The sequence below is a fragment of the Miniopterus natalensis genome, chromosome 1 (assembly GCF_054644295.1).
Source record: "Miniopterus natalensis isolate mMinNat1 chromosome 1, mMinNat1.hap1, whole genome shotgun sequence".
Lineage (NCBI taxonomy): Eukaryota > Metazoa > Chordata > Mammalia > Chiroptera > Miniopteridae > Miniopterus > Miniopterus natalensis.
The window spans coordinates 97,567,386-97,591,695 of record NC_142081.1 but is presented as its reverse complement, the minus strand read 5'-3'; the positions used below and the strand labels follow the sequence as shown (position 1 = coordinate 97,591,695).

Here is a 24,310-nt window from a genome sequence, read left to right as displayed (position 1 = left end):
TCGATCAGTTGCCTCCACACACACCCAACTGGAAATCAAACCTGCAACCTGGGTATGTGCCCTGACCAGGAATCGAACCCACCACCATCTGGTGCACCAGATGATGCTCCAACCAACTGAGCCACACAGGCAAAGGTGAAGGATTTTTGAAGGACAGTGGAAGTTATGTCAGCCTAGCCAAGAGTGAAGATTCATAATTGTTTCTTTAGTACTATGTGTTCCCACTAGACTAGGAGCTCCTTGAGGACACCCACTTTGTCATTTCTTTGTGCACCCACTGCTAGCACAGGGCTAGACAGGGAGGTGCTCAGGCCATAATTGGAAGTCATCAGTAGAAAGCAGTGAGTGCTAAGTCTCCTGCTACTCTGCGTACTGGGGGCTGCCAGACTGCCACCTGGTATATTGCTGGGTGAATCGAAAGCAGGAGTAAGTGACTCCTTTTGATTGTGCCACTTTATGATTATTCAGGCCCTCCATAAACCTTTTTCCTGTCTTCACTTATGTTAGGTTATTTCACTATTTGCTGGCATCACCAATAGAAGGGAACTGGATGAGTCAGTTTTGCTACTTGTTAATTGCTCTAATATAATGTTTCTCAGCCTTAGCATATGACTTTCAGGACTGGATAATTTTTTGTTGTGGGAGTACCCTCCCCCAGTTGTGGTAACCAAAAAATGTCTCCAGGTATTGTAAATTTCCCTGTGGGACAAAATTGCCCTACTGATGAGACCACTGTCATAGAAGGATGGGAAAGAGGGTGAAGATCTAAAATTTCCTCTGCAGATCAACTCTTTATGGAAACCATCTTACTTCCACTCAGATAGCAGTATCTGAGAGTGGTGAGGCCTGTGTCAAGCCATATTGCGAGGGCCACTTCTGTGGCTGAATGCCAGACAGACATGGGTGCTGGGCCCCCATCCTGGGATGGTGTGTGTGCAAAGGAAGCCTTGGAGAGGAACTGAGCTCCAACATGTCAGGGTCATGGGAATGGAGGAAGCCACACAGGTGGAGACAGAAATGCAGGGATGTACATGGCCCAAGCACAGCTGGAAGAACCCTTGTCTGTCCTGGATGAGTCAGTTGTAACCAGACAGAAGAGCCATGTTTGGCCAAGAAGTTAGCGCTCCCGGCTATGGACATAGTGGAGTTATTGAAGTTAAAACACAGGGTGTCACCAAAACTGGGCCTTTAGGACACTTGCCGTGGTGAACAGTGTATAATTAGGCTGGAGAGGGGAGACTGAGGCAGGGGAACATTGCGGAGTTGTTCCCTTAAGTTCAGTGATCTCCCTTGCAAACTCCTGTTTGATCATCTGAATTAGAGTGGGCTGTTCAAGAGGGCTGGGAGCGGATTGCACTTTTGCTCTCTTTGTTCTTCATACAGTGGTGAAACCAAGGGCTCCTAGACATTTGTGACTTATTTGTCACTCTCAAATTGGAGTGTCTGGGGCACTCAGGAGCCAGATCTTGTTAGCTGGGCCCAAGGAAAAGCCTTATAGACCTCCACAGCAGGTCATCCTCCAGAGCTAATATGAAGAATAAGTGGTAGATTTCACAGGAGCCACTGAAAACTGCCTGAGTTTGAAAGGCCTGGTGACGCAGTCCTGGGCTGTGAATGGGGCTGGGCAGCCTTGACACAGCAGGCTGTACCTCAGAGGAAGTGGACAGGGCTCCGAGGGAGGCAGCACACACCACACTTCCCCAGAGGACTGCAGGTGATGAACCTGATATTCATCAGGAGGTTTCTGGCTGTAACTGCTGCTTTGTGTTGGCTCTTTTGCTTGTTAATGCATTTGGGTAAATTGAATGTAACATATGGGCCTGTCAGCTCCAGGCACCTTGGTTGCTAGGCCAGAGCTGGGTAACTTGTGCCCTGGTGACCCCTTCCCCACCTGCAACAGAGCAACCTGCCCTAGAAGGAGCCTGAGAAGAGGCCTAGGCTGTACCCAGCTGGGCTCACTATCTCCCACCTGCCTCTGATAAGTATAAAGTCAAGGCTATCATCCCACCCTTCCCCATGATCTTGAGCAAATCTTTCCTTTTCTGGGGGATATGGTTTATTGATATATAAAATGAGAGGGTTCAGTTGAAGTTAATCTGGAAGTTTCTTCCAAGTTCTGTATTCTCTATTATGTGTCCATGATTGTGTCTATTGAGCTACCAACAGGGAAGACCAATCCTTGATGACCAAAAAAAAAAATCTTTTTAAAGCAATTTTCTATCAAAATAGTTGTGTCAAAACTAGACCTAGGCCAGCGTGGCTCAGTGGTTGAGCATCGACCCATGAACCAAGAGGTCGTCGGTTCAGTTCCCGGTCAGAGTACATGCCCGGGTTGCAGGCTTAATCCCTATTAGGGGGGCTTGCAGGAGGCAACCAATCAATGTGATGTCTCTCATCGAGGTTCCTCTCTCTCTATCCTTCTCTCCCTTCCTTTCTCTCTAAAATCAGTAAAATTTTTTTTAAAAAATAAACCTAGACCAAGGATCCTCAAGACCTAATGTTTCTCCCTTTTTCTTGCTGTGTTTTCCCTTTTGTTGACTGATACCAGATTGAATTAAACAATTTGCCTTGATTCTGCTCCCCCAAGTGTTTCTCTAGAATGAGTATAGTTAGATTTCAGTACTCTGGTACTCCTTTTTGCTCACCTTTTGCCTCCTGCACATGCGTGTGTAAAATATACAAGTTTCTCTGCCAAAACTAAAGCCAAACAGTGTAGATAAAATTCTGTGGCTAATGGAACTCACTGTGTGTGGTTTCTGAGGTGGCGTTCCCTGGTGGATTTTCCAGGAGGAAAAGGGGGTGGTGGTGTTAATTTGGAAGTCTGATAAGCAAAGGTTTATAAACAATTCCATTCTTCCTTCATCAGTGAAGAAGAAAGGTTTGTTCCTTGAATTCCCTAATGTGGACTCATCAGAAGAGGACAATGGTTTTGCTGTTTTTATTATTATCCCATGCACTTTACAGAACCCTTTCAGCCCATTATCTGATCTGCTGCTCCCTACAGCTCCAGCTCTGTGGGGTAGAGAGACCAAAGATTATCACTTAGCCAATGAAGAACCAGCCCCCAGGTTAAGTGACTTACCTTAGGCCACAGAGCAGATTTAGCACTTGGTTTCCTAACTCCTAGGCTAGTGCTCTTTTCCTCTCTGCGCTGCCTTTGTGAAACTGGGCCTGTAGCGCCAGCAGTGGATAAGCCTTGTTTCTCCAGTCTTCCTACAGAGAATGCTGGTCTGTCTCCACAGGCTGCTATAATAGCTGATTAACAGGGCAGAACTCTTTGTGCAAGCCCTCTTTCTCAGGGAAGGGCAGATTCACGGTGGCACAGAGGCTGCCATCTGTCAAGGCAGGATGGGGTGGGTTAGGGTTAGCACAGGAGACAGAACCCCCACCAGCAGGATCTTGCACACACTCAGAGCACCCACAAGTAAGGCTGTCCTCTCAAGCCCCTTCCCTAGCTGGGCACAACAGGCTAAAGAACTGCTTGGTTATGTGGAAGAGTTTTGTCAAAACCTCCATTCCTCCTCCACCAGTTTTGCTCAAGGCTGCAAACTGACCTTGGTTTTCCCAAGTGGATTGTTGGATCTGTTTTTGATATGTATATACAAAGAATTTACTGTGGGAAAAGGGCTTGGTCCGCCTCAAAGTGCAATTTGAGTGTTTTTCCTTCTGTTGTGTACTTATCTGTCCATCTCAGGCAAGGAAATGTTCATGACATATATTGCTTTGCCTTTCAGTGGATGCAGTTTCTTGTATATTTTTCGTATCTTGCAGTAAATGGTCTGTTCTGTGGACACTCTTCCTGATAGACTAAATTATGTTGTCTTTGTCAGATGAAATAGGCTTTAGGGCTTCATTTTCTAACTTTATCCCCAAATGAAAGTCTAAAATGCAAATCTTTGTCTCAGGATTAGCCCTTTGTCAGAGGCCTGATCTTTTTCTCTCCCCAGGTGATCCAACTAGTGCTGATGTTCTGTTTTTCTTTTTTCCACATTTGTTTTGTTGTGTGCTTATTTTATAAGAGAAAGTTTATTTAAAGTCACGGAATAGAAGAAGCAAGCTGTAGAAGAAATGGACTCAGGGAACAAGTTACAGAGGCAACAGTAGGGCCCTTGGAGCTTAGAGGGAGAGAAGGGTAAAGCTAATAGGCCTCGAGGGAAGAGGAGGGAAACAGGAACACCTTAGGCATGCTCCGGAGGAGGACAGCGCCTCCTTTTCTCAGGTTTAGTAGTTATTTAATGCCCTATAACTACCCAGTTATCTATGATAGTGGGAAGGGATCCTGGTTTTTGAAAGGCCCACTTTTATAATTAAATTCAGCTTCTCCTTCAAAATCTTTTATTGGTACTTCTAGCACTTGGTAAAATTGGGTTGATAGTTTTGTCTCCTTTGTTCCAAGATGAGCTAATATTCAGTAAATTGCCCAAGGGTTGGTATAGGGAAAGTTTGAAGCGAGGATTTGGTTCACTTACAGTGTGGGAAAATCTGGTGGGTTTTGAGAAGCTAGTGGCATGAATTGGCAACAGAAGCTCAGACAGCTATGCACTGCTCAGGCCAGAAGGCCCTGGAGTTGTGCCTCTCCCCTGCCAGCCTTCCACTCTCTCCTGGAGACACCAGCAGGTCTGTTGATCAGCAGCAAAGTAGAGAAGACCTGGTGGTTCTTCTAACTCCTTGGCCAACTTCTTTGAACACAGTTTTTAAAGAAGGTGACAGCATAGTCATAACCATAATTTTATTATCAGCCATAGTAGAATACCGCATTGCACATACTGTTGAACTTCACCCAGAGGCAATTAATCTAAGCCAAAGTATCAAAAAGAGCGATGAATTTCAAATTAGCCTCTGGGGTTGTGGGGCCTCCAGAACTCCCACGTATTGCTAGTGGGAACATAAATGTGCATAACAACTTTGGCAATCTGGTAGTGTTCACTAAAGCTAAACATATGTTGTCCCTATTTCCCAGCAATTCTGCTCCTAAGTGTACCCCCAACAGAAATAAGTGCTTATATTCACCGGAAGACACATGTAAGAGTATTCATTATAGCCAAACACTGGAAAGAATTCAAATGTGCACCAGTAGTGTAGAATGGATAAATAAATGGTGCGTCATCACATTGCTGGTGGAATTCGCACAACAGTAAAAAGAATGAGCTCTTGTACCCAACAGGGATGACTCTCATAGACACAAGAATATATACTACATTAGTCCATTTAGTTAAAGCTGTAGAAAATCAGCTGTGGTGATACATGTCAGGATGTGATTACCTCCTGGGTGGGCAGGGTGCTGGGTGGGTAGTGTGTCTTGATTGGGAATGAGAGATGTTTTCTTGGGTGCTGGAAATACTCTGTGTTTTATGTGAGGAATGGTTGCAGGGGTGTACACAGAATACAAATGAGCTATATACTTAAGATGAGTGCACTATACTGTATGTCAATAGACCCACTCATTGGGAAATCAGAGGTGGAAGGTTTACGGTATGCATCAGCCCATTTCTAGGATATTTGTACACCCTGGCTTCTGCCCTGTCTTGCTAAATGGTCAAATTCACACTGCACTGCTCACCACCAGACACCGCTGCTCAGTTTCCTGGAGGCAGGTATTTTCAACATAAACAAATCAGGGTGATTCACCAGTAATTTCTCTGCTTGTTTCTGGGGAGCAGGACTAGAGCAGGTTAAGAATTAATATGCAGAGGAACATGCAGAAAGCCTGCTTGCCTGCCTGTCTGCCTGTGCACGTTACCCTCTTAACATGGATCTTAACTCTTCCAGGCTCCCTAGTTGGCCTCCCCACTCTCTTGATGGGCTATGGAAATGAATAATGATCTTTTTCAATGCCAGGAAAGAGCAGCAAGGGTCCCTGGCAGGGCTACACCTGGGTCCTGGGCCCTCACCCCTGATCAGTAGGCAGGAAAGCAGCCATGTGACTCTGACTGGGGTCCCTGCTCCCTCATTGCTTCTGGTCTTCATTGGAAAGTGCCCATTCTCTTCTGGGGAAGACATGGCCTCCCGTACTCCCACCATCCCCATCTTTGTAGCTCTGTCTTCATAGTCTGAGTAGTAGGAAGGAGTGCAAAGTGCCAGGGAACAGTGTTTGGCTCATCTGCTCAGAAAGCTTCTATCACATCTTTGGCCTGCTGATGCTGGTGCCCAGAAGCATTCCCACAACCAAGGGTTAAAACCTAGAAGTCTCGCTGCATCCAGGGCCTCATAAAAGCCTTTTCTACACTGCCCCTGGGCTGCCTTGGGCTCCCTGACTGAAATCTGATAAGGGGCCTCTTTGTTAGGACTGTCAGTCTCCTTTATTGAGGAGGGAACTGGAGAGCAGCAACATTTCTTGGGGTCAGGATACTGATAAGGCCCTGGATTCCTGTCAGAGGGAGCATGATTAATTACTCTCAATCCTGCCTCCTGCTTTGATAGTAATGACTGACAGTTCACAGGCTTCCCCATCAGGTGCTCATACACCCTCTGAGAGGCTACTTGGGGCTGACTGAGCCTCCAGCAAGGCCAATGCTAGTGACCTGCAAGGAGCTCTCTGCAGTGGCTGTTTGCTTCTTTCCTGGCTCTAGGCAGGTTGCTCTTACGTGAAGAGCCTTCTTACTTATACTCCAATGTAATCCAGCCCAGAGAGCAGTCCTGAGACCACCCCTTCCCCTAAGGCTGAGGAAAGAACCATTGCTTATGGCCTTGAACTTCACAGATGGTCCTAAGCCACCCAAAGCCCTGAACAGAAGGTCCCAAACCCTCCATCTCTAGGTGACTTGGTAACATTATTTCACTTCAGGCAAACTCCTAAAATCAGGTCACCCTCCCTTTGGTAATAACCACAACTACCACTTTTAAGTTTTTATTCATAGTCCCATAGGACTTTAGAACTGAAAGTCATCTAATCCAAAATACTCATTTCACAGATGGAGAAACTGAGGCATGAATATGTCACTCTCCCACCCCCACCCCAGAATGATGTATCGTTCTCTCTTTTATTCAGGCAGGGTAAACTCAGCTGAAAGGACTCTCCCCCTCTCTTGTCATAGTTGAGTCTCCTTGGGACAAAGGAGATGGCTACCAGGTCCATTAGGCACAGAGCAGACTGCAGAGACAGACTAGCCTGAGGATCTTGCCTCTCTGTTAGTTGTTAGGAGAATGAAGCCAGGGCAGGATTTGTGTCTGGATTATCTGGATAACGTGGGAAAACCAGACTGTTGTCTAGAGCTAGTGTTTGGAATAGACTCAGCTTTGTTTTCTCACAGTTCCACAGTATCTACCTGCACTGGGAGCTACTCTTAGCTGTTTTGCAGAGGGTCAGCCGCAACAAAGAATGCTCTCCTTCCCCTCATGCACTAATCTCTGGAGCCACACGGGCCCATGTGAGGGAACACAAGATCCCCATATGCCCATAGTAGGGCTGGGCCAGAGCAGGACTGCGGGGACCACCACCAAGGTTCCAGTACACCCTGAGCCTGTGGTTTCTTTGTGGAGATGCTGGGAGGAGGTCACTTTTGGTTAGGTTTACAGCCTTGACTTCAAATGCCACTTTGCCCCTTCCTTGCCCTCTCAAGTCCTTTGCCCCCAAACAGTTCTCAGCCTAATGTAGTCACACTCCTTGTGACTGTAAAAAGGTGAATTTTTAGTGAAATTTCTACATCTATAACATTGTTGTCTTTGAAAGAAGCCATCCATCTCAGATGGCTAGACCTTTAGTGCAGTGACTGTTCAGAGTGAATTTACAATTCCTCTCTGGGGAGCTGGCTTTCAGAAGCAGTTTGAACCACACTAGAAAATCTCTTGCCTGGCCGGTGTGGCTCAGCAGTTGAACATCGACCCATGAACCAGGAGGTTATGGTTCAATTCCCGGTCAGGGCACATGCCCAGGTTACGGGCTTGATCCCCAGCAGGGGGTGTGCAGGAGGCAGCCGATCAATGACTCTCTCTCATCATTGATGTTTCTATCTCTCTCTCCTTCTCCTTTCCTCTCTCTGAAATCTATAAAAAATATTAAAGAAGGGGGAAAAAGAAAGTCTCCTGGTTTGTGGCCAAACAAAATCAGTATAAACAGTCACTTCATCCTATTCTACTGGCCTGCCTCCATGTATGGCCACTTCTAAAAGTAAAATACACCCTTTGCGTTTGACTAAACACCACTAGAGAGACTCATGAAAATAGTGCAAACTCTAAAAGCTATTCACAGATGGAGCTCCAAAACTCCATGTTAGCTGACTTTCCAAGGTGACTGTTCTGAAGGACAGCACTCTGTCAGCTGGACAAGCCCTGCTTGGTGGCAATGCCTATTCTACATACATCACAGACCCAGTCAACTTCGCCTCTTTAACAGCCGTTTCCCCTTCTCTTTGTCCCCACTGAGTGAAATTATGTTTTCTTTACCTTCTCAAAATCTCCAATTCTTTGGCCATTTCTTCTGCTGCTCATCATCTTGTTATGGAATTTGGATGCAAAGAACTTGACCACTCTAGGCCTCAGTTCCCTAGTCTGTTTCATAATGAACCTGTTAGGGCCTGAGTGGGGAAGGTGACTTCCTTCAGCATTAAACACTTAAAGCTAGTGGAGATTCCCAGTTGGGTTACCATGGATATGGTTTCTTTGACTCTGAGAAGCTTTTTTTTCCCCATCTGCATGGTAGTTTAGTTTATTAAACATTATAGTATTCAAGCCATGGTGAAGAAAAAACAAAACAATCTCTGCCTTCAGTCCTCCTGGGATACCAGATGAACATATACAAAACAATGAGAAAGTAATTATTTACTGAACTTGGAGGGTTTATAATAGAAATTCTGAAAGGGAAGACAGCCACATGAACTGAGATAGTTAAAAAATTATTCCTGGAGGCAGTGAACATTGAAGGCCAGTGTGGGGAGGGTTTGAGCAGAGGCAGGTCGCTTTAGTCTTGATGAGGAGGGAGAGCACAAAACAAAAGCTAGAGGAGAAATGAACTAGGTTTTGAAGGTGATAGTGAGGAGACCCAACTAATTGGAGAGTGAGTGGTTGATACGTGCTGGAAATAGTTCCTACTTGATCTTCTACAGGGTGTTGGGAAACTTGGTCATGAGATTGAACAGGTGGGGTGGGGTAGGTAGGCAATAAGAGTCTTTGTAAGTTTTTAAACAAGGAGGTAATGTGGTGAAAGTGTTTTGCAAGTTGAGTGCATGGATAAGAGGCTGCTGCAGGAATCTAATTGTGAGCCAGTGAGGGCCTGGTCCAGCGTGGTGGCTACAGGCTGGAAAGGGAGACACCTTTGCGAGGTACCTCAAAGGAAGAATCAGTTTAGCTTCCTAACAACTTAAAGTTTGGTGATAGAGGAGAGAAGAAGAGTCAGTGCTGCCTCTGAGCTTCCTGCCTAAAACCTCAGAGAATGGTGTGGTGTTGGAAGAAGGAAGCAATGGGAAAAGGGAGCTAGCTTAGGGGGTAAGTAAAGGTGAGCTCGATATGAACTCTCTGACTTGGAGTGAGCAGGTCACACATGTGAAGATGTTTTGGAAGCTTCTGGAAATGTGAGCTTAGGGAGCCTATGTGAAGGTGTGAAGGGACCTTGGGAGTGGTCTTCCTAGAGTCTTGAGGCAGTGCTATGGAGGTTGTGAACTTGCCAAGGCCTTTAGTGTGCTCAGGCACACAGGCCTCCAAAAGGAAATGGACCTTAGTCGTGTCCTGCCAGGAGGCTAGTTCTGCTGCATCTGGCTCTTGTGTTATGACAGGAGTAAAGTTGACTGTCCAGAATGCCACAGAGAGAATAAGTTAACCAACATACAAGCTGTGTCTTAGGAGTATACCAGCAGTCCTTGAGAGTTTACCTATGAGCCTTTGAGTCTAACTCTATGACCTCTTTGTCCTTGATCCTCCAAAGGCCAATTGGTCAAGACAAAGGCCCAAGAGGCCTGGTCTTGCCATAGCAGTCCCACTTGTTCATGCTTACGCTGCTTCCTCTTCATAAATGTGGGAGCCTTCTCTCTATTCTCTGGCTTGAATTATCCTATAAAAGAGCTGATGAGGCCAACATTCCAGGGCTGAGAAGAGGTTGCCATTCCTTGAGGGAAAAGAAGCAGGACAAGCCAAAACAAATAGCCCTTCTCTAGTCAGGCTGGCCTAATATCTACTAAGCAGTCAGTGAGATGGGGACAGTAGGCCAGAGGAGGAGCAGCCTGTGTACAGTATAAGGAGTTTGCCATTAAAAGGCAACAAGTCTCAAGCCCTGCCCTGGACCGTGACCCTTCTCTTTGGAATTCTCCCCTCTGACCTCCAGATCATTAATCGGAAGACTGCCAAATGACAGTCATCCATCACACCTCCTGACTAGTGCCTGTGTAAGGCACTTGGCCCCACCCTCCCTGCATCCCCTGGTGCTCATTAGTGGGCCTTGCTGCTCGGTGCCAGGTTTCCTTGTCACGGCTCTGGCTCCTCTCACTTCCCTTCAGGGCCAGGGTGCGGAAGCTGCCCTGACCCTCCCCTCCCTTTCAAAGGCCAGGATGGGGTGGAGTGATTAGTGAGGAGAGAATTGTTGAGTGGCTTTTTACTCCCCTGGAAACCTGTATTTCCTGCAGCTCCTTTGGTAAGGTGGAGACACAGGAGAGAAAAACCCATTCTCTCTGGTGCAGCAGGAGAGGAGGAAGCAGGCAGTTATCCAGGTGGATAAGCCAGGCAGGAGATCCCATCAGGGGAGTCGGGGAAGCTTCCCTTGAGAAGGGGTCTGACTGGTGCATGAAGGATGCAGATGAGTGAGTTGCCACATCATTAGGAAAGAGTCTGGACTCAGTACTGCTAGGAAAATAAAAAAATGTAATCCAACCCTCTTATTTGTAGATGGGAAAATATATCCAGAGAGGCTATGTGTTTTACCCAAGGCCACACAGCCTGTGAGTAGGACCTGTCTTTCTGTTCATCCCAAGAGAAGTGACAGCTACTTTGATAGCTTCCAGGCTTTGGGAGTTTGAGTTAAATTATACTTCTAAGCAGATTTAGTGAACATATTTTCAACTGAACAAAAAGTGGGCATGCACAAATGTTTTTTTTTTTCTGCTTCAGGATGATGTAACTCTCTATTTCTCTCTTTGGACAATCACAGGGACCCCTATCAACCGAATCCCTATCATGGCCAAGCAGATCCTAGATCTGTATATGCTGTATAAGCTGGTGACAGAGAAGGGGGGCCTGGTGGAGATCATCAACAAGAAGATCTGGAGGGAGATCACCAAAGGCCTGAACCTGCCCACATCCATCACCAGTGCTGCCTTTACCCTGAGGACCCAGTGAGTGGCCAGGGCCTTAGGGAAAGGAAGCTGAGACTGGAGAAAGGGGATGTTTTAACTTAGAGGAGAGAAAGGAAGAAAATTCCATTGTACAGTGAGCAAGATGAGTGGGATTCCTGAGACAACCAGGAGCTTTCTGAGGTGAATCACCTCAGTAAACCAAAGTAATGATGAGAGCTGGCACTTCCCAAGCGGCCTGTGTGCTACTGCTTCACTGTTTTGTTGCCTTCAAACCTCACTATGAACCCTGTAAAGTAGATTCATTCCCATTTTCCAGATGACCAAAACTGTCTCAGAGGTTAAATTGTTTGGCAAAGGCCATACCAGCTAGTAAGTGGTGGAGCTGAGATTCCCACCTGGGCCTCTATCCCTGAAATCCACACTCTTTCCAGGACACTGTCTCCTACACTGCACCTCCACCCTAAGCCTGGCCCTTCCTATCTGACACTCAGCTTACCCAACAACATGGGACCCAGGAGAAGGCAGGCGGTCAAGCCCCACTGGGGTTGGTGAATGATTTTTGTCACCCTTTGAGTTCATTACAAGGTTGATAGAAGCAGTGAAACCAAGAGCAGCTGGAGAATAAAGACCAGAGGGGATTCTCTTCTTTTATAACACTCTGGAAGTTGTTCTTTGACTATGGAATAAGCAACTTACGTATCACTTAGGTAGCATGTCATGTCCTTGTTGAAAGGAGAAGGGGTTTATCGGAGCTGTTCCAGTAGAAGTGGGTCAGAGCTATAACCAGTGCAGCAAACCTTCCTTTAAGGTTCTTGGGTAAAGAATTGCTTCCTGGGACATCTGACACACAATGGGAAGAATTGCCCGTCTGACCAGCCTGATTTGGGATGGCTAGGAGATCAGGAGCTGGACAGTTATGTCACAGCACTGGCCTGATTTCTCCCAGGGCACTAAAAAGATGCTACGATGACCATGAAGCATTAACAGAGTTGTCCCTTATTTCCCTTAGTGAATGACACCTCCACTTTGAGCATGCTCAGAACTGAGTAGCAGTTAGAGAAGCCTGGGCCAGGGTGGTCAGAAGTCCCAGACTTTTCTCTCTGTCGGGCGCTCCAGGTGGTGGTCCTCTGTCCTAGAAGCTAGCCTACAAAGGCTGCTTCCACAGACCCAGCAGCTTAGACAGGGTGGCTTCTGGTGCCATGTTTTGGATTACTCTTCCTTGCTTTCTTCCTTCCCTCCAGGTACATGAAGTACCTCTATGCTTACGAGTGTGAGAAGAAAGCCTTGAGCTCCCCAGCTGAGCTCCAGGCAGCCATTGATGGCAACCGGCGGGAGGGCCGGCGGCCCAGCTACAGCTCCTCCCTCTTCGGCTACTCACCCACTGCCACTGCTGCTGCCACCAGGGCCGCACCTGCCCTTCTCTCCACAACCAAGATCCGCTTCCCTGTCCTTGGGCTGGGCTCCAGCAGTGGTACCAGTGCCAGCAACTCTCTCATATCCCCAGCAGCTACTCTCAGGAAAGGTCTGCAGGGCCCTGAGGGAGTGGGGAGGAGGGAGGAATGGAGCCAAGTTTCTGTGTCCAGGGCCTGGGTGGAAGGGTAGGTTGTGGATTGGTCTAGCTCTGATGCCTTTACCAGGTGATGGAGTCCCAGTGACAACAGTACCTGTGCCAAATCGTCTGGCTGTGCCTATGACTTTGGCAGGCCAGCAGGCTGGCACCCGAATAGCCACACTGGAGCAGCTGCGGGAACGGCTAGAGTCAGGAGAGCCGCCTGAGAAGAAGGCATCCAAGCTATCAGAGGAGGAACAGCGCCTCGTGCAGCAGGCCTTCCAGCGCAACTTTTTCAGCATGACACGGCAGCTGCCCATGAAGATCCGGGTCAATGGCAGAGGTGAGTGTGCCAAGCCACACTCCATTCAGGGGCCCATTCATGTCCCCTGAGACTGGGGTGGAGCTCCCCCAGCTTCTGCCCTTCAGGCCCCCAGAAGGGTCTAGGAGCCACATGGGGCTTCTGTGGCCACTGAGATCTCAGTTCACCAAGCTGAGGTCATTTTCTAAAGAACCAGAAATTGCCTCTGGCAGTGCCCTATCCTCTAGCAGTAAGAAGAAGCAGAGTTCAACGAGGAGGAGCCAGAGGCCTTCAGGGACAGTAGCTGTATTTTTCTCCCCCACCAGCCTTTTGATCTGTCTAAATTAAAGGGCTCAGCCTGTACTCCAGCACCTTACCGGATGTGGGGATATAGACAAGCGCAGGGCAGATCTGGAAGAAAGTCAGCACCTCTATTCCTGAGGCTCAGTGAGGGGCCAAGTTGCCTCAGTCCAAGCTTCCAGTGTTCCTCAGAACAGTGGGAAGGAGGAACCACAAGTTTGGCAGCATAATTGACACCCTTTCCCTTCCTCTCTATTTTTCAGGTGCCCCACCTTCATGTCCCCTGAACCACATACTCCATGTCCCTTATTCCTCTCCCCACCCTTCCCTCCTCACACACATTTTCTTTGCCATTATTGCCTTTGATGCTGTCTCAGAACAAACATGAAATAAGCATGTGTGGGGAAGAAAACAGGTGTGGAGAGAGGAGCTGTGCATATTCCCAGGCAGCCTGTCCCTCTCCAGCCTTCCCCTGGATGAGGAACAGAAGGAGGTTGGAGGTGATGGCCCAGACAGCAGGGTTCTGCTCTGTTACCCATTCAAGGCCAGGTGCCCCGGTCCTGCACAAGCCAGAGGCTAACAGAACAGGCACTCACCTGGAGGAATTCTTGGCCCTGTGCCTGATGAGCAGGCAGAGGTGAGCTGGGCAGAGGCCTTCCACAAGCCCCAGATGCCCAGGCTGAGATGTAGTACCAGGTGCTGGGTAGGCAGCCCCTCTCCTTGAGGACCTCTCAGCCCGGTGATGGGGAGTAAGAGGCAACAAGAGGCAGAGACTGGGTCTTCCTGATCTCCAGTTTCCCAGCTGATGGGTAGTGGGTGCTAAGTGAAATTTGCCAAATTGCTTTGAAAGCACCAGCACACAGCTGTGAGCCAAGGGCAGCCTCCTTGCTGATGGTGATCCCTTTTTTCTTCAATCAGAGAGTTGGGGAGGTGAAGTGGCTCAGTGGAAAAAGCAAGCAATAGGACATTAGTACACCTGAGTCCTCGTGCCAGAACTTATGCTCAGGAGAAGGTTATGTAGATGCTTTCTAACAGTGGGCCTCAGCCTGCTATGGCCAGACCAGGAGCATGGGAGAGCCTCGGAAAGGACAACAGAAATGCTGGAAGGCTTGACCAGGCCTGCTGTCTCCCTTGTCCCCAGCAGAAGACAGATCAGAAGCCTCTGCTACAGCGCTGAATCTGACCACAGGCAGCATCGGGAGCATTAACATGTCTGTGGACATCGATGGCACCACCTATGCAGGTGAGGCCTTGAAGCTCGAGGGAGGCTCACAGTGTGGTGGCCAGCCTCAGTGCAGCTGCCTGACTGGCCCCACTTGTCACCCTCCTGTCTGCACACCTTCCTGGGGGTGGCTTCCTTTTAAGTAGTTTCAAGATTCTGCAGGAAAAATGGTTCTTCTGGGCTAGTAGAGGCTGAGGATCACTAATATGATGACAGATTCCCTCCACCTTTTACAGAACAATAGAAACCCTGCACCTAACCTTTTTGGACCAATGGTTGGCTTGCTAATTGAGAAGTCATTTAATGTAAAGAATCATAATTCTATATCCATGCCTTAAACGTTATATGCTAAGATTTTGTATTGTGAGTCCACCATATGGTCTTCTAATGCATGGCCTCCTTCCTTTGTACTTCAACTGTTCTCTTTCTAAACTTCTGTCATTTCTTTAAAATGGGTCATAGACAGACACAGGCAAAGGGATCTGAATGCAGCAGAATTGGCCTATATATGTTGGTGATTTTTCCCGTCATTTTCAGTTGTCTCTCCCTTAGTCTAATTTGGCGGTTGGTTGGTTGGTTGGTTGGCTGGTTGGTTGGTTGGTTTAGCCCCTTTACCAAGCTTTTGCAAGGTGGTCAACTTAGTTTTCATAGTAGCAATCCTCTTCCCACTCCCATTTCATTCGTTTACAGATGAGTTTGGGAACAAACTCGACCAACTCTTGTTAAGCACAGCTTGATGAGTTGGGGCTAAAGAGGCTGGGCATTCTAGCCAGTGGCCTTCTGCCAGGAGCCCGGGCATCAGCCACCTGTTTTACAGAATGCATGGGAGGTGCCTTTTCCATCAAAATGGGGTATTTACTCTGAGCATGTTTCTGGCCCTTTGAATGCTCCTGTGTTAGGGGCAAGGCCCCCTCGGGGCACCACCCTGTAGGCCTCATGCTCTGGATCTCTGCTGGACTACCTGCTGTGGGCATCAGGTCAGGGCCAGGGGAGCTGCAGAGTTCCTGGGAGCAGCCTGCAGAGAAACTGGTATTTAGAATACAAGGACTGTGGACTTAGAATACAATGCCAGGCTGCCTCACTAGCTACCACATGGTCAGTGCTTCAGAGGCCACATTCAGAGTTCTCTGCCTGATACAGGAGGCCCTCAAGGAGACCGGATGAGCAGGGCCTGGGTGCTCTTTGCCTTTTGATCGTGCTGTGGTGGTCCAGAAGGTTTGGGAGTTGGCAGTGGATTCATGGAGAAAACAGGGAAGGAGGATGTGAGGGCCTCATCTCCACATCCTTTTGTCCTCTATCAGGAGAAAGAAGATGATGCTCTCTTCTCTCTCAGAATGGGGAGCACTCAGAAGAGTGTTGAAAGCTCCTCAAACCTCACCTGCCTCAATCCCTGTTACACCAGTGTGCTTTCCCAGTGGGTTCGCAGTCACCCAGGCCAGAAACCTGAAAGTTGTTCTTGAGAGCCCCTCATGCCCATTCTGGCCCCCAAGAGCTCAGCAGACCTCGCTGCTGTGTGCTGTCTCTCCTTCCCTCTTCTCCCCTCCTCTCTCCTTCTCTACCCTCCCCTCTTCCCTTTCTTTCTAATCTTTTTTTAATGTTTTTATTGATTTTAGAAGGGAGGGGAGAGGGATAGAGAAATAGAAACATGGATGATCCCCTCCGCATGGCTCATTGGTTGAACATCAGCCGATGAACCAGGAGGTCAGGGTTCGATTCCTGGTCAGGGCACATGCCCAGGTTGCAGGCTGGAACCCCCAGTAGAGGGCATGCAGGAGGCAGCTGGTCAGTGACTCTCTTTCATCATTTATATTTGTATCTCTCCCTCTCCCTTCCTCTGAAATCGATGAAAACATATTTTTAAAAAGAAAGAAACATCGATGGGAGAGAAAAGTCAGTACGCTGCCCCCTGCACGCCCCCTACTGGGGATCGAGCCTGTAACCTGGGCTTGTGCCCTGACCAGGAATCCAACCATGACCTCCTGGTTTACATGTTGACACTTAACCACTGAGCCACACCAGCAGGACACTTTTTCTAAGAATCCAGTTACAGCCTTCCCCTGGAGACTTTCCTGACCAAATCTTCCCTGCTCTCCAAAACCTTTTTGTTCCCACAACACCTTGGGGACACTTCCCTTAGAGCATTTGTGATATTTTAGCAAAATTACTCTGCTATGTGTCTCCCTCACCAGCCTATAAGCATCTGAAGCAGGACAGTGTTCGGGACTTCTGTCAGCACGTGTGGACAGCAACTTTTGTCCAGAGTGGAGCCTTGCAGTCAGGCAGCAGTAAATCAGTGGAAATCAATAGAACCACCTCTTCTCTCTTTTTCTGCTCACACTTGCTTCTCTTCCCCACCCCAGGTGTGCTATTTGCCCAGAAGCCTGTGGTTCACCTCATCGCAGGGTCTGCTCCCCAGAGCATCAACAACAGCACCAGCAGCAGTTCTCACTGCTCGCCAAGTCCTACCTCATCCCGGGGCACCCCCAGTGCAGAGCCCTCCACCAGCTGGTCCCTCTGAGGGGCAGGACCCAGCTTCCACTACTCACTCTCCTGTTGAGAGTGAAGGAAGTTGATGCACAGAATTTACCTCATCTCACGGATCCCACGTCAAATACCGTTTGACCAGATGTTGAGAGTTTGGACAGGTCTACCTGCCCAGGCTCCATTCAGGTCCTGCTGTACTCTGGGGACAGGGAGAGGCTGGAGGGGCAGGACACGGCAGCGTTGTCCAATCAGGGATTGTCCTGGAGAAATGGGTGGGGCCAGCTTCCAGGGGATTCCCAGGCCACCTCCCATCCTGGGCACAGTGTATTGACAATCTGTAAGCCAACATAGGCTGAAGGCCCTCCATATCCCTTCCCCTTTAATTTATTTTCCTTCCCCTGCCTTCTGCCATAACCCCAGGGTCACTGGTCCCTCCCCCTGCTCAGTGCCCTGATCTTTAACTCTCACATGGATCTGCTAGGAGCCAAGAGCGTGCCTTCGTAGCCCTACTCTGCTGAGCATGAGATGGGGCCTTCGTTGCCTACCATGTTGGTTCCTGGGATGTAGGTCCCTCAGATTCAAGTCTTGAAGCAGTCCTCAGGGCCCTTTATTCTCCCTGTAATGGACCCAAGAAAGGGCACATGGGGGCAATCCTCGGGTCCCAGGGCCCAATGGACATCTGAGGGAGAGGCAGAGCCTCCAGGGGCTGCCTAGGCAGGCCCTAGCACCCACTTCAAACTGACCCTTTTCTGACCCTCAGGCCTCATGCTACCCACTCACCCTTGTTGGCCAGCTGTCCCAGGAACAGCCCACTTGCCCTTTGGCCACCTTTCTTTTCATGGGGCCATCTCCACCCCAACATCCCCAAGCCTGCTGATGTCAGATTCATTGAAATACCTCAGATTTGTAACTATTGATGTTTGACTCTTCAGGAAGTATTTGCATCTCTGAAATCTTTTTTATATGTGTTTCGCTGACTTGATTTTTTATTTTAAAATTTTTATTGTTATTATAGCACCAAAGAATGAGAGCAGATCACCCCAAAGCCAAACAAATGATTTGGTACCCCAGCCCCTCTGGCCCTTCCATGAAACCCCACTGAGGAGGCAGGGAGACAGACAGTAGAGATGACTCAGGGATCAGAGCGGCGGGGAGGAGGTGGGGTGGAAGCCTACCTTCACACAGGTTGGGTCCTGAAACCACACCAGTTCTGAAGATGGCCCTAGACCCATTTTCTGCTAGAGCAGGATTAGTCCCAACCTCTACCCCCCACTCTCCAGAGGGGGCAGGATGTCTCCCTTTCGCTCCACACTCCCATCTCAGGACAGACAGGCCATGGGCCTTAGAGAATGAGATGCTGAATTGTGTCTCCTCTTGGACCTGGGTTGGAGCAGGCTGCTCTTGGATTGTAAGAAGAGCTGATTCTCACACAAGGCTTACCTCGAAATCAGTAAGCCCTGCAGTGTTCAGTAGACACCACCCACTGTGACATTTCTGGGTTGTGGTGGGAGCCCATGCTGGCTCAAGCCCACACCTGACTAACATTAGTCCTGTCTAGGAAAGGGAATTCCGGAACTTGAACACAAAACATGCCTCAGCCTGGTAAGCTGCAGCTCTGCTGAACCGCATCTTCTCTCTCCCCCCCCCCAGCCCTCCACACACACAGCCCCTCCACCAGGGCTCACCCTCTTCTGGCCTCAAAAGCCTTCCTCCCTTACCCACCAGGCAAGTGTAGGGTGTGGGCAGAGAAGGGCATCTGGGATCTGGTGCCAGGGAAGAGCCCAGTTAGCTGGCACTGGGCCCACCTGAAGGTCTCACAGACATTCGCCAGTGTGTTTTTCTCAGGGGTTTGGTCACGAAGAATGGACTCTTCCTACCCAGAGGATACAGGAACAGCACACTGTTTTTCTAGTCATTGGATTTGCTCCCTTATGCAGCTGGCCCAGCCTCCCTGTCTCAGCAAACCGTTGCTGACCTCAGGACAATATCAGGGTCTCAGCCTGAAAGCCTGAGAGAGGGGATGCCAGCAGGTGTCCCTAGGAACAGGGCCTGGGCCAAGAGGAACCCTCAAAGTACAGTCCTGAAGGCCCCACAGGCAGGCAGCCCGGGCAGCTCTGTCCCCTCCTCCTCCCCATTTATGTGTGTTCTAACCAGGATAAAAGTGATAACACATGGGTAGCCCAAGCAGTGGATAAATACCTCAGACGTCCTCTTGCAGCAGGTGTCTGTATATGTTGTGGTTATTTTCTATCTTACATGTTCTCAAATGTTTATATTAAAATAAACCTCTACCTCTTCACACAAGCGGGTGGGTGTTTTCAGTGACTACCATTGGAGAGTACTAGGGGAGAGGCTAAAGCCTTCAGAATAAAAAGGGACTGAGTTTACTGCTCTTCTGATCCACCAATTCTTCCTGAACATTTTCCCCTTCCTTCACTGCTCACCGGTCTTTTCACTCAGCCTGTCTTCTGTCTCAGCGGGGTATCTCTGGTGTTGCCTGATCACCAAAACTGCCTCCTGTGGTGGTGCATCAGTGTCCTGGCAGGCACAGGCCTGGGGGAGTAGCCTCCATTTAGCAAGCCCCCCGTTTGTTTGTTTGTTTGTTTGTTTGTTTGTTTGTTTGTTTGTTTGTTTGTTTTAGAGAGAGGAGAGAAGCATCGATTTGTTGTTCCACTTATTTTTGCGTTCATTGGTTATTTCTTGTATGTGCCCTGACCACAGATTGAACCTGCAACCTTGGCATATGGGGCTGATGCTCTAACCGCCTGAGCTACCTGGCAGCAACTAGCAAGCCCTTTTTGAGCTCCTGCTGATAAGTGGTCCCCATACCTATGGAGCTCACAATCTTATGTGGGAGGCACACATGACTAGACAAAAACCAATACTTTAGAATACAGCATGACTGAAATAGTAGACTATTGAAGGGCCAATATATGCTGGGGCAGCTCACTAGGGAATCTATGGAAGCCTTTCCAGAGGCGGTGACATTTAAGCTGAAAAGGTGAGATTTGCCAGCTGAAGATATGAGGAAGCCTCAGCAGAGGAACTGATACCTATATATGGAAACTTGGTAGTCAGGACCTGGCCAGTCCTAGGATTGGTGGGTGGTGCAGAGGGGAAGTGGGAAGAGGTGCAGCTGGGGCCAGGGAGGATCCCAAGCTAAGGGATTTGGGCTCCATTCTCAGCATCAGGGCACTGCCAATGTGGTGGGGGGGGTTTTCAAAACCCACTTTTCTAGAAGGTTGATCTAGAGCCGGGAGACATTCTGGGTGTGAACACCTGGAATACCCCCTGGGACTCAGGCATAGACTGAGAGTGCTCAGTATTTTTCTCTGCCATGATGTACATTTTATGGGCGCAACCTGGTTTTGGCAAAACCAAAAGAAATGTGCAGAGGTAATTATTGGGTGGGTTTATAATTGACCTCCTCCATCCCACACCATGCACCTCACCTGTCTCAACCCTCTGGTTGCAAAGCGGGCATCCCTTCTCTGCCATTTTGAAGTGCTAGAAAATGAGAGTGACTATGGGACAGTCTTAAATCTCTCACAGATTTTTAAAAATCTTTTGAAAGAAATTGCTAACCCTTCAGTACTTTAATTATTGATGACCAGTAGTTGGCATCACACCTCACAACTTCCTGTGACACACTGGGGGTCTGTCCCGTAGAGATTCAGTGGACCTAGTCTAGGAGAGCACTGAGAGATTAGCACAAGGGGGTCTGAAGACATTTGAGATGGAAACAGCAGAGTGACGAAGCACTGCTGAGAGAAGTGGCAGGTAAGAATCTAGGGAGAAGGCCCCAGGCCACAGCAATTCTATCCCATTCAATTCTTGAAAACATGAGACTATCTCAGAGCCTGAGAAACAGAAAAATTTCTCAAAGTAGACCCTTCAAAGAAGTTCATCTAAAGATACCATAAAGTAAAAAGACAAACTGGGAGCCCGGCTGGCGTGGCACAGTGGTTGAGCGTCAAACCATGGACCTGGAGGTCATGATTCCAAGTCAGGGCACATGCCCAGGTTGCGGGCTCGATCCCCAATAGGGGGCATGCAGCGGATTGATGATTCTCATCGATGTTTCTCTCTCTCCCTCTCCCTCTTTCTGAAATCAGTAAAAACATGTTAAAAAATAAAAACCTAGGGAGAGAGATTTGCAACACACAACTAACAGGCATAGTAGCCAGAATGTATTCTTTTTAATGCTTATTAAGATACAAGCAAAAAGAAGGGAAGGTGGGGCAAAGTTATGAACAGGTGTGCAGAGAGGAAATACAAATGGCTGAACCTCACTAGTGATCAGGGAAATGCACAGAAAACCATTGCACACCATTGGATCACCACAAACTTTAGTGTTGAGGTTCTAGGTCTTGAGGATGAGGAGCAGTGGGAACTCACACTGCTTGGAGAGTAAATTGGTCAAACCGGTTTGGAAAACACTTCCACATCGCCTATTCAAGTAGAACGTACACCTCCTCTAGGGCCCAGCAGTTCTGCTCATTCTGAACGCGTGCCCAAGGAGACCCACAGCACTGATGGCAATAACTTGGCTGTGAATCTACCAATTACCAAACACTGGTGTGTGCCACGCTGGTGGAGGCCAAGGACCTGTGGTCCCAGCCACAGGGAAGGATCTACAGATGGATGAGGTTACAGACCTGGGCCTGGCCTCAGGGCAACCTTAGGCTGGGGGTACTCATACAGGAAGCACTAAGGAGTATGATCCAGCAGTATTTTTGGATTCAGGAAATTTTTGGTCACCTGTACAGTCTGGAGGGGAAGAGTGAGGCATCTTGCTCCCTTCCCCAGTGCTATTCCATCAGCATCTCCCAGCCATTATGTCCATTGTTTGGGTCAAGGCATAGTCCCAGGCAGAACCCTGTGAGAATGGAGCTCTGAGACCAGGGTAGGGTGATGTCCTGAGGGAAAAACCAGACCAAGATAGGAGCCAACCACCCCTCCCGTTTCCCAGACTTCCCTGCAGGAGGTGGGCTCTGAGCTGGCCCAGATGCAGGCTGAGCTCCAGAAAGTCTGAGAGGTGGTGAGAGCTTGGGACTCAGAGCTTTTCATTGATAGGTGAGCCTGCCTTGCCAAGGAGTGAGGGCCTCCCAGGACCACCTAGAGATGATGCAAGGACCAGGCAGCCTGGGGTGGGTCTAAGCTCTGCTCTTGGCCCTTGGTAGAGACAATCTGATCCCGACTCAACTGATTCCATCAAGCCAGGCAACCTCCACCCACCTCCCAAGTTCGGCCCTACCTTTACCTCTCCAAGTGGCCTCTGTCTCAGCCCCTTTGGTTCCGAGTCACAAGGGCCCAGTGTGGTCTTAGGGGGCCTGGTCAACACAGCAAAGGAAGACCTCTCTTCCAATCCCACTCCCAGCTTAACCTGGGTCAGGGAACAGCCAGGACCGCCCAGGCCAGTTCTCACTTCCTGCAGGGGCTGCTGCAGCTCAACCCCTTCCTGTCCTTGAGTTCTCCCCTCTGCCCCTAGTGGGGCCCACCCAGGACAGTCCTCTGGTTCCTCTTCCGGCCTTGAGTTTGCCCAATCCTGGGACTTGGTGGGGACAGCAGGACCCTGTCCCCTTGCCCCCACCCCATTCTGAGCATCATTAGCCAACCAAAGCCAGGGGGCTACTCAGCTGGGACCAAGGTCTAGTTCTAAAGGGCAACAGAGAGTGTGACCCTTGGACATTGACCTGCTGAGTAAACTGACTAGCATCATAGGATCACTAAGGGTCAGAACTCCTGAGTCCTGCCAACACCACTCCCAGTGTACAGACAGGACCAGAGCCCAGAGACAGCAAGAGGTTTCACCAGGGCCACAGGCCGCAACCCATCTCCATCATCATGGAAACCCTGCTTCCTGAGGCCCAAGAGAGGATTCCAGCGGCCTCCCCCACAGAATCTTGGGTTTAAGCAGGGCATGGCCTGCTTCCCTCACTTGATGTGGAGGAGGTGCCTCAGTGTCAATGAGCAGCACTCACCGTGCCCCTCCAACCGACACTCCAGCCTCTGCAGCTGTGTCAGGGTCCTGGGATTAAGTGAAGGGAAAATGAGGTCCCAGTCACACCCAACCCACCCAGCAGGAAGGTAGCAGGAAGGAAGCAAACTGGGACTGTTATGGGCTAAACTGTGTCCCCCGCAAAAATGTGTTTGCGTTCTAACCCCCAGTACCTTAGAATGTGACCTTATTTGGAGATGGGGTCTTTACAGAGGTGATCAAGTTAAAATGAGGTAATTTGAGTGGCCCCTAATCCAATATAACTGGTGTCCTTATAAAAAGAGGAAATTTGACCAAAATAACATAAAAAACATGCACACATGGGGAGCTTTTTTTTTTTTTTTTTTTTTCCAGAAAGAGGAATGGAGAGGGAGAGAGAGAAACATCAACATGAGGGCCAAATACCAGTTGGCTGCCTCCTGCAAGGCCCCCTACATGGGGATCGAGCCTGCAACCCGGGATTTAAGCCCAGGATTCAGGCACCTGTGCCCTGACCGGGAATCAAACCAGTAACCTTTTGATGCACAGGACAATGCCCAACCAACTTAGCTACACCAGCCAGGCAAAGGAGGAGCACCTTGTTAACATGAAGGCAGAGACTGTAATGATGCATCTACAAGCCAAAGAATGTCAAAGACTGCCAGTGACCACCAGAAGCTGGGGAGAGGCAGGAACAGTTTGTCCCTCACAGCCCTCAGAAGTAACCAACATTACCAACATCTTGATCTCAGACTTCCAGCCTCCAGACTGTTTCTGTTATTTAAGCCACACACTTGTGATACTTGGTTATATTAGCCCTAGCAAACTAATACAGAGGGCAAATAGGTGAATGGAATCAAACCCCATTGGCAACTCTCTGACTCCAAAGGGACCCTGGTTTAGAAGGGGACTTTCACCTCAAAGCAGTCATGCCTGCAGCAGCGTGAGGTGTATAACAGTAGGCAACATTTCATGACTGCATGCCGTGTGCCCAACACAGCACTGAGCCTGTTACAGACCTGTTGAATTTCACCCTCACAGCCAGCTGGTGGGGAGGAAAACTGTTCTTGTTCTTGTTTTTTTTTTTTTTTTTCACAGATGAGGCCCAGAGAGGTTGAGTGACTTACCCAAGGTCACACAGCTAGTATGTGGAGCCAGGATTTTTTTTAAAAAAGTTATCTTTATTGTTGAAAGAATCACAGATGTCCCCTTTTTGTCCCCGTTGACCCCTTCTACCACCCCACACCTCCTGGCCTTC

The 24,310-nt window shown here is 48.9% G+C and overlaps 1 protein-coding gene across 3 annotated transcripts in view; it reads left to right on the top strand.

The window, feature by feature from the left end:
• Positions 1-19,376, top strand: part of ARID3B (AT-rich interaction domain 3B) — a 57,079-nt gene extending 37,703 nt beyond the window's left edge. For 2 of the 3 annotated variants that reach the window (XM_087824304.1, XM_016210522.2), the window contains 5 exons: positions 11,072-11,255; positions 12,458-12,738; positions 12,854-13,108; positions 14,511-14,609; positions 16,949-19,376. In XM_087824304.1, the coding sequence (XP_087680430.1) occupies positions 11,072-11,255; positions 12,458-12,738; positions 12,854-13,108; positions 14,511-14,609; positions 16,949-17,106 (977 nt within the window). In that variant the 3' untranslated portion in view covers positions 17,107-19,376. The remainder of the gene's footprint in view (positions 1-11,071; positions 11,256-12,457; positions 12,739-12,853; positions 13,109-14,510; positions 14,610-16,948) is intronic. The other variant, XM_087824315.1, reaches the window with a different exon arrangement.
• The last annotated feature ends 4,934 nt before the right edge of the window (positions 19,377-24,310 follow it).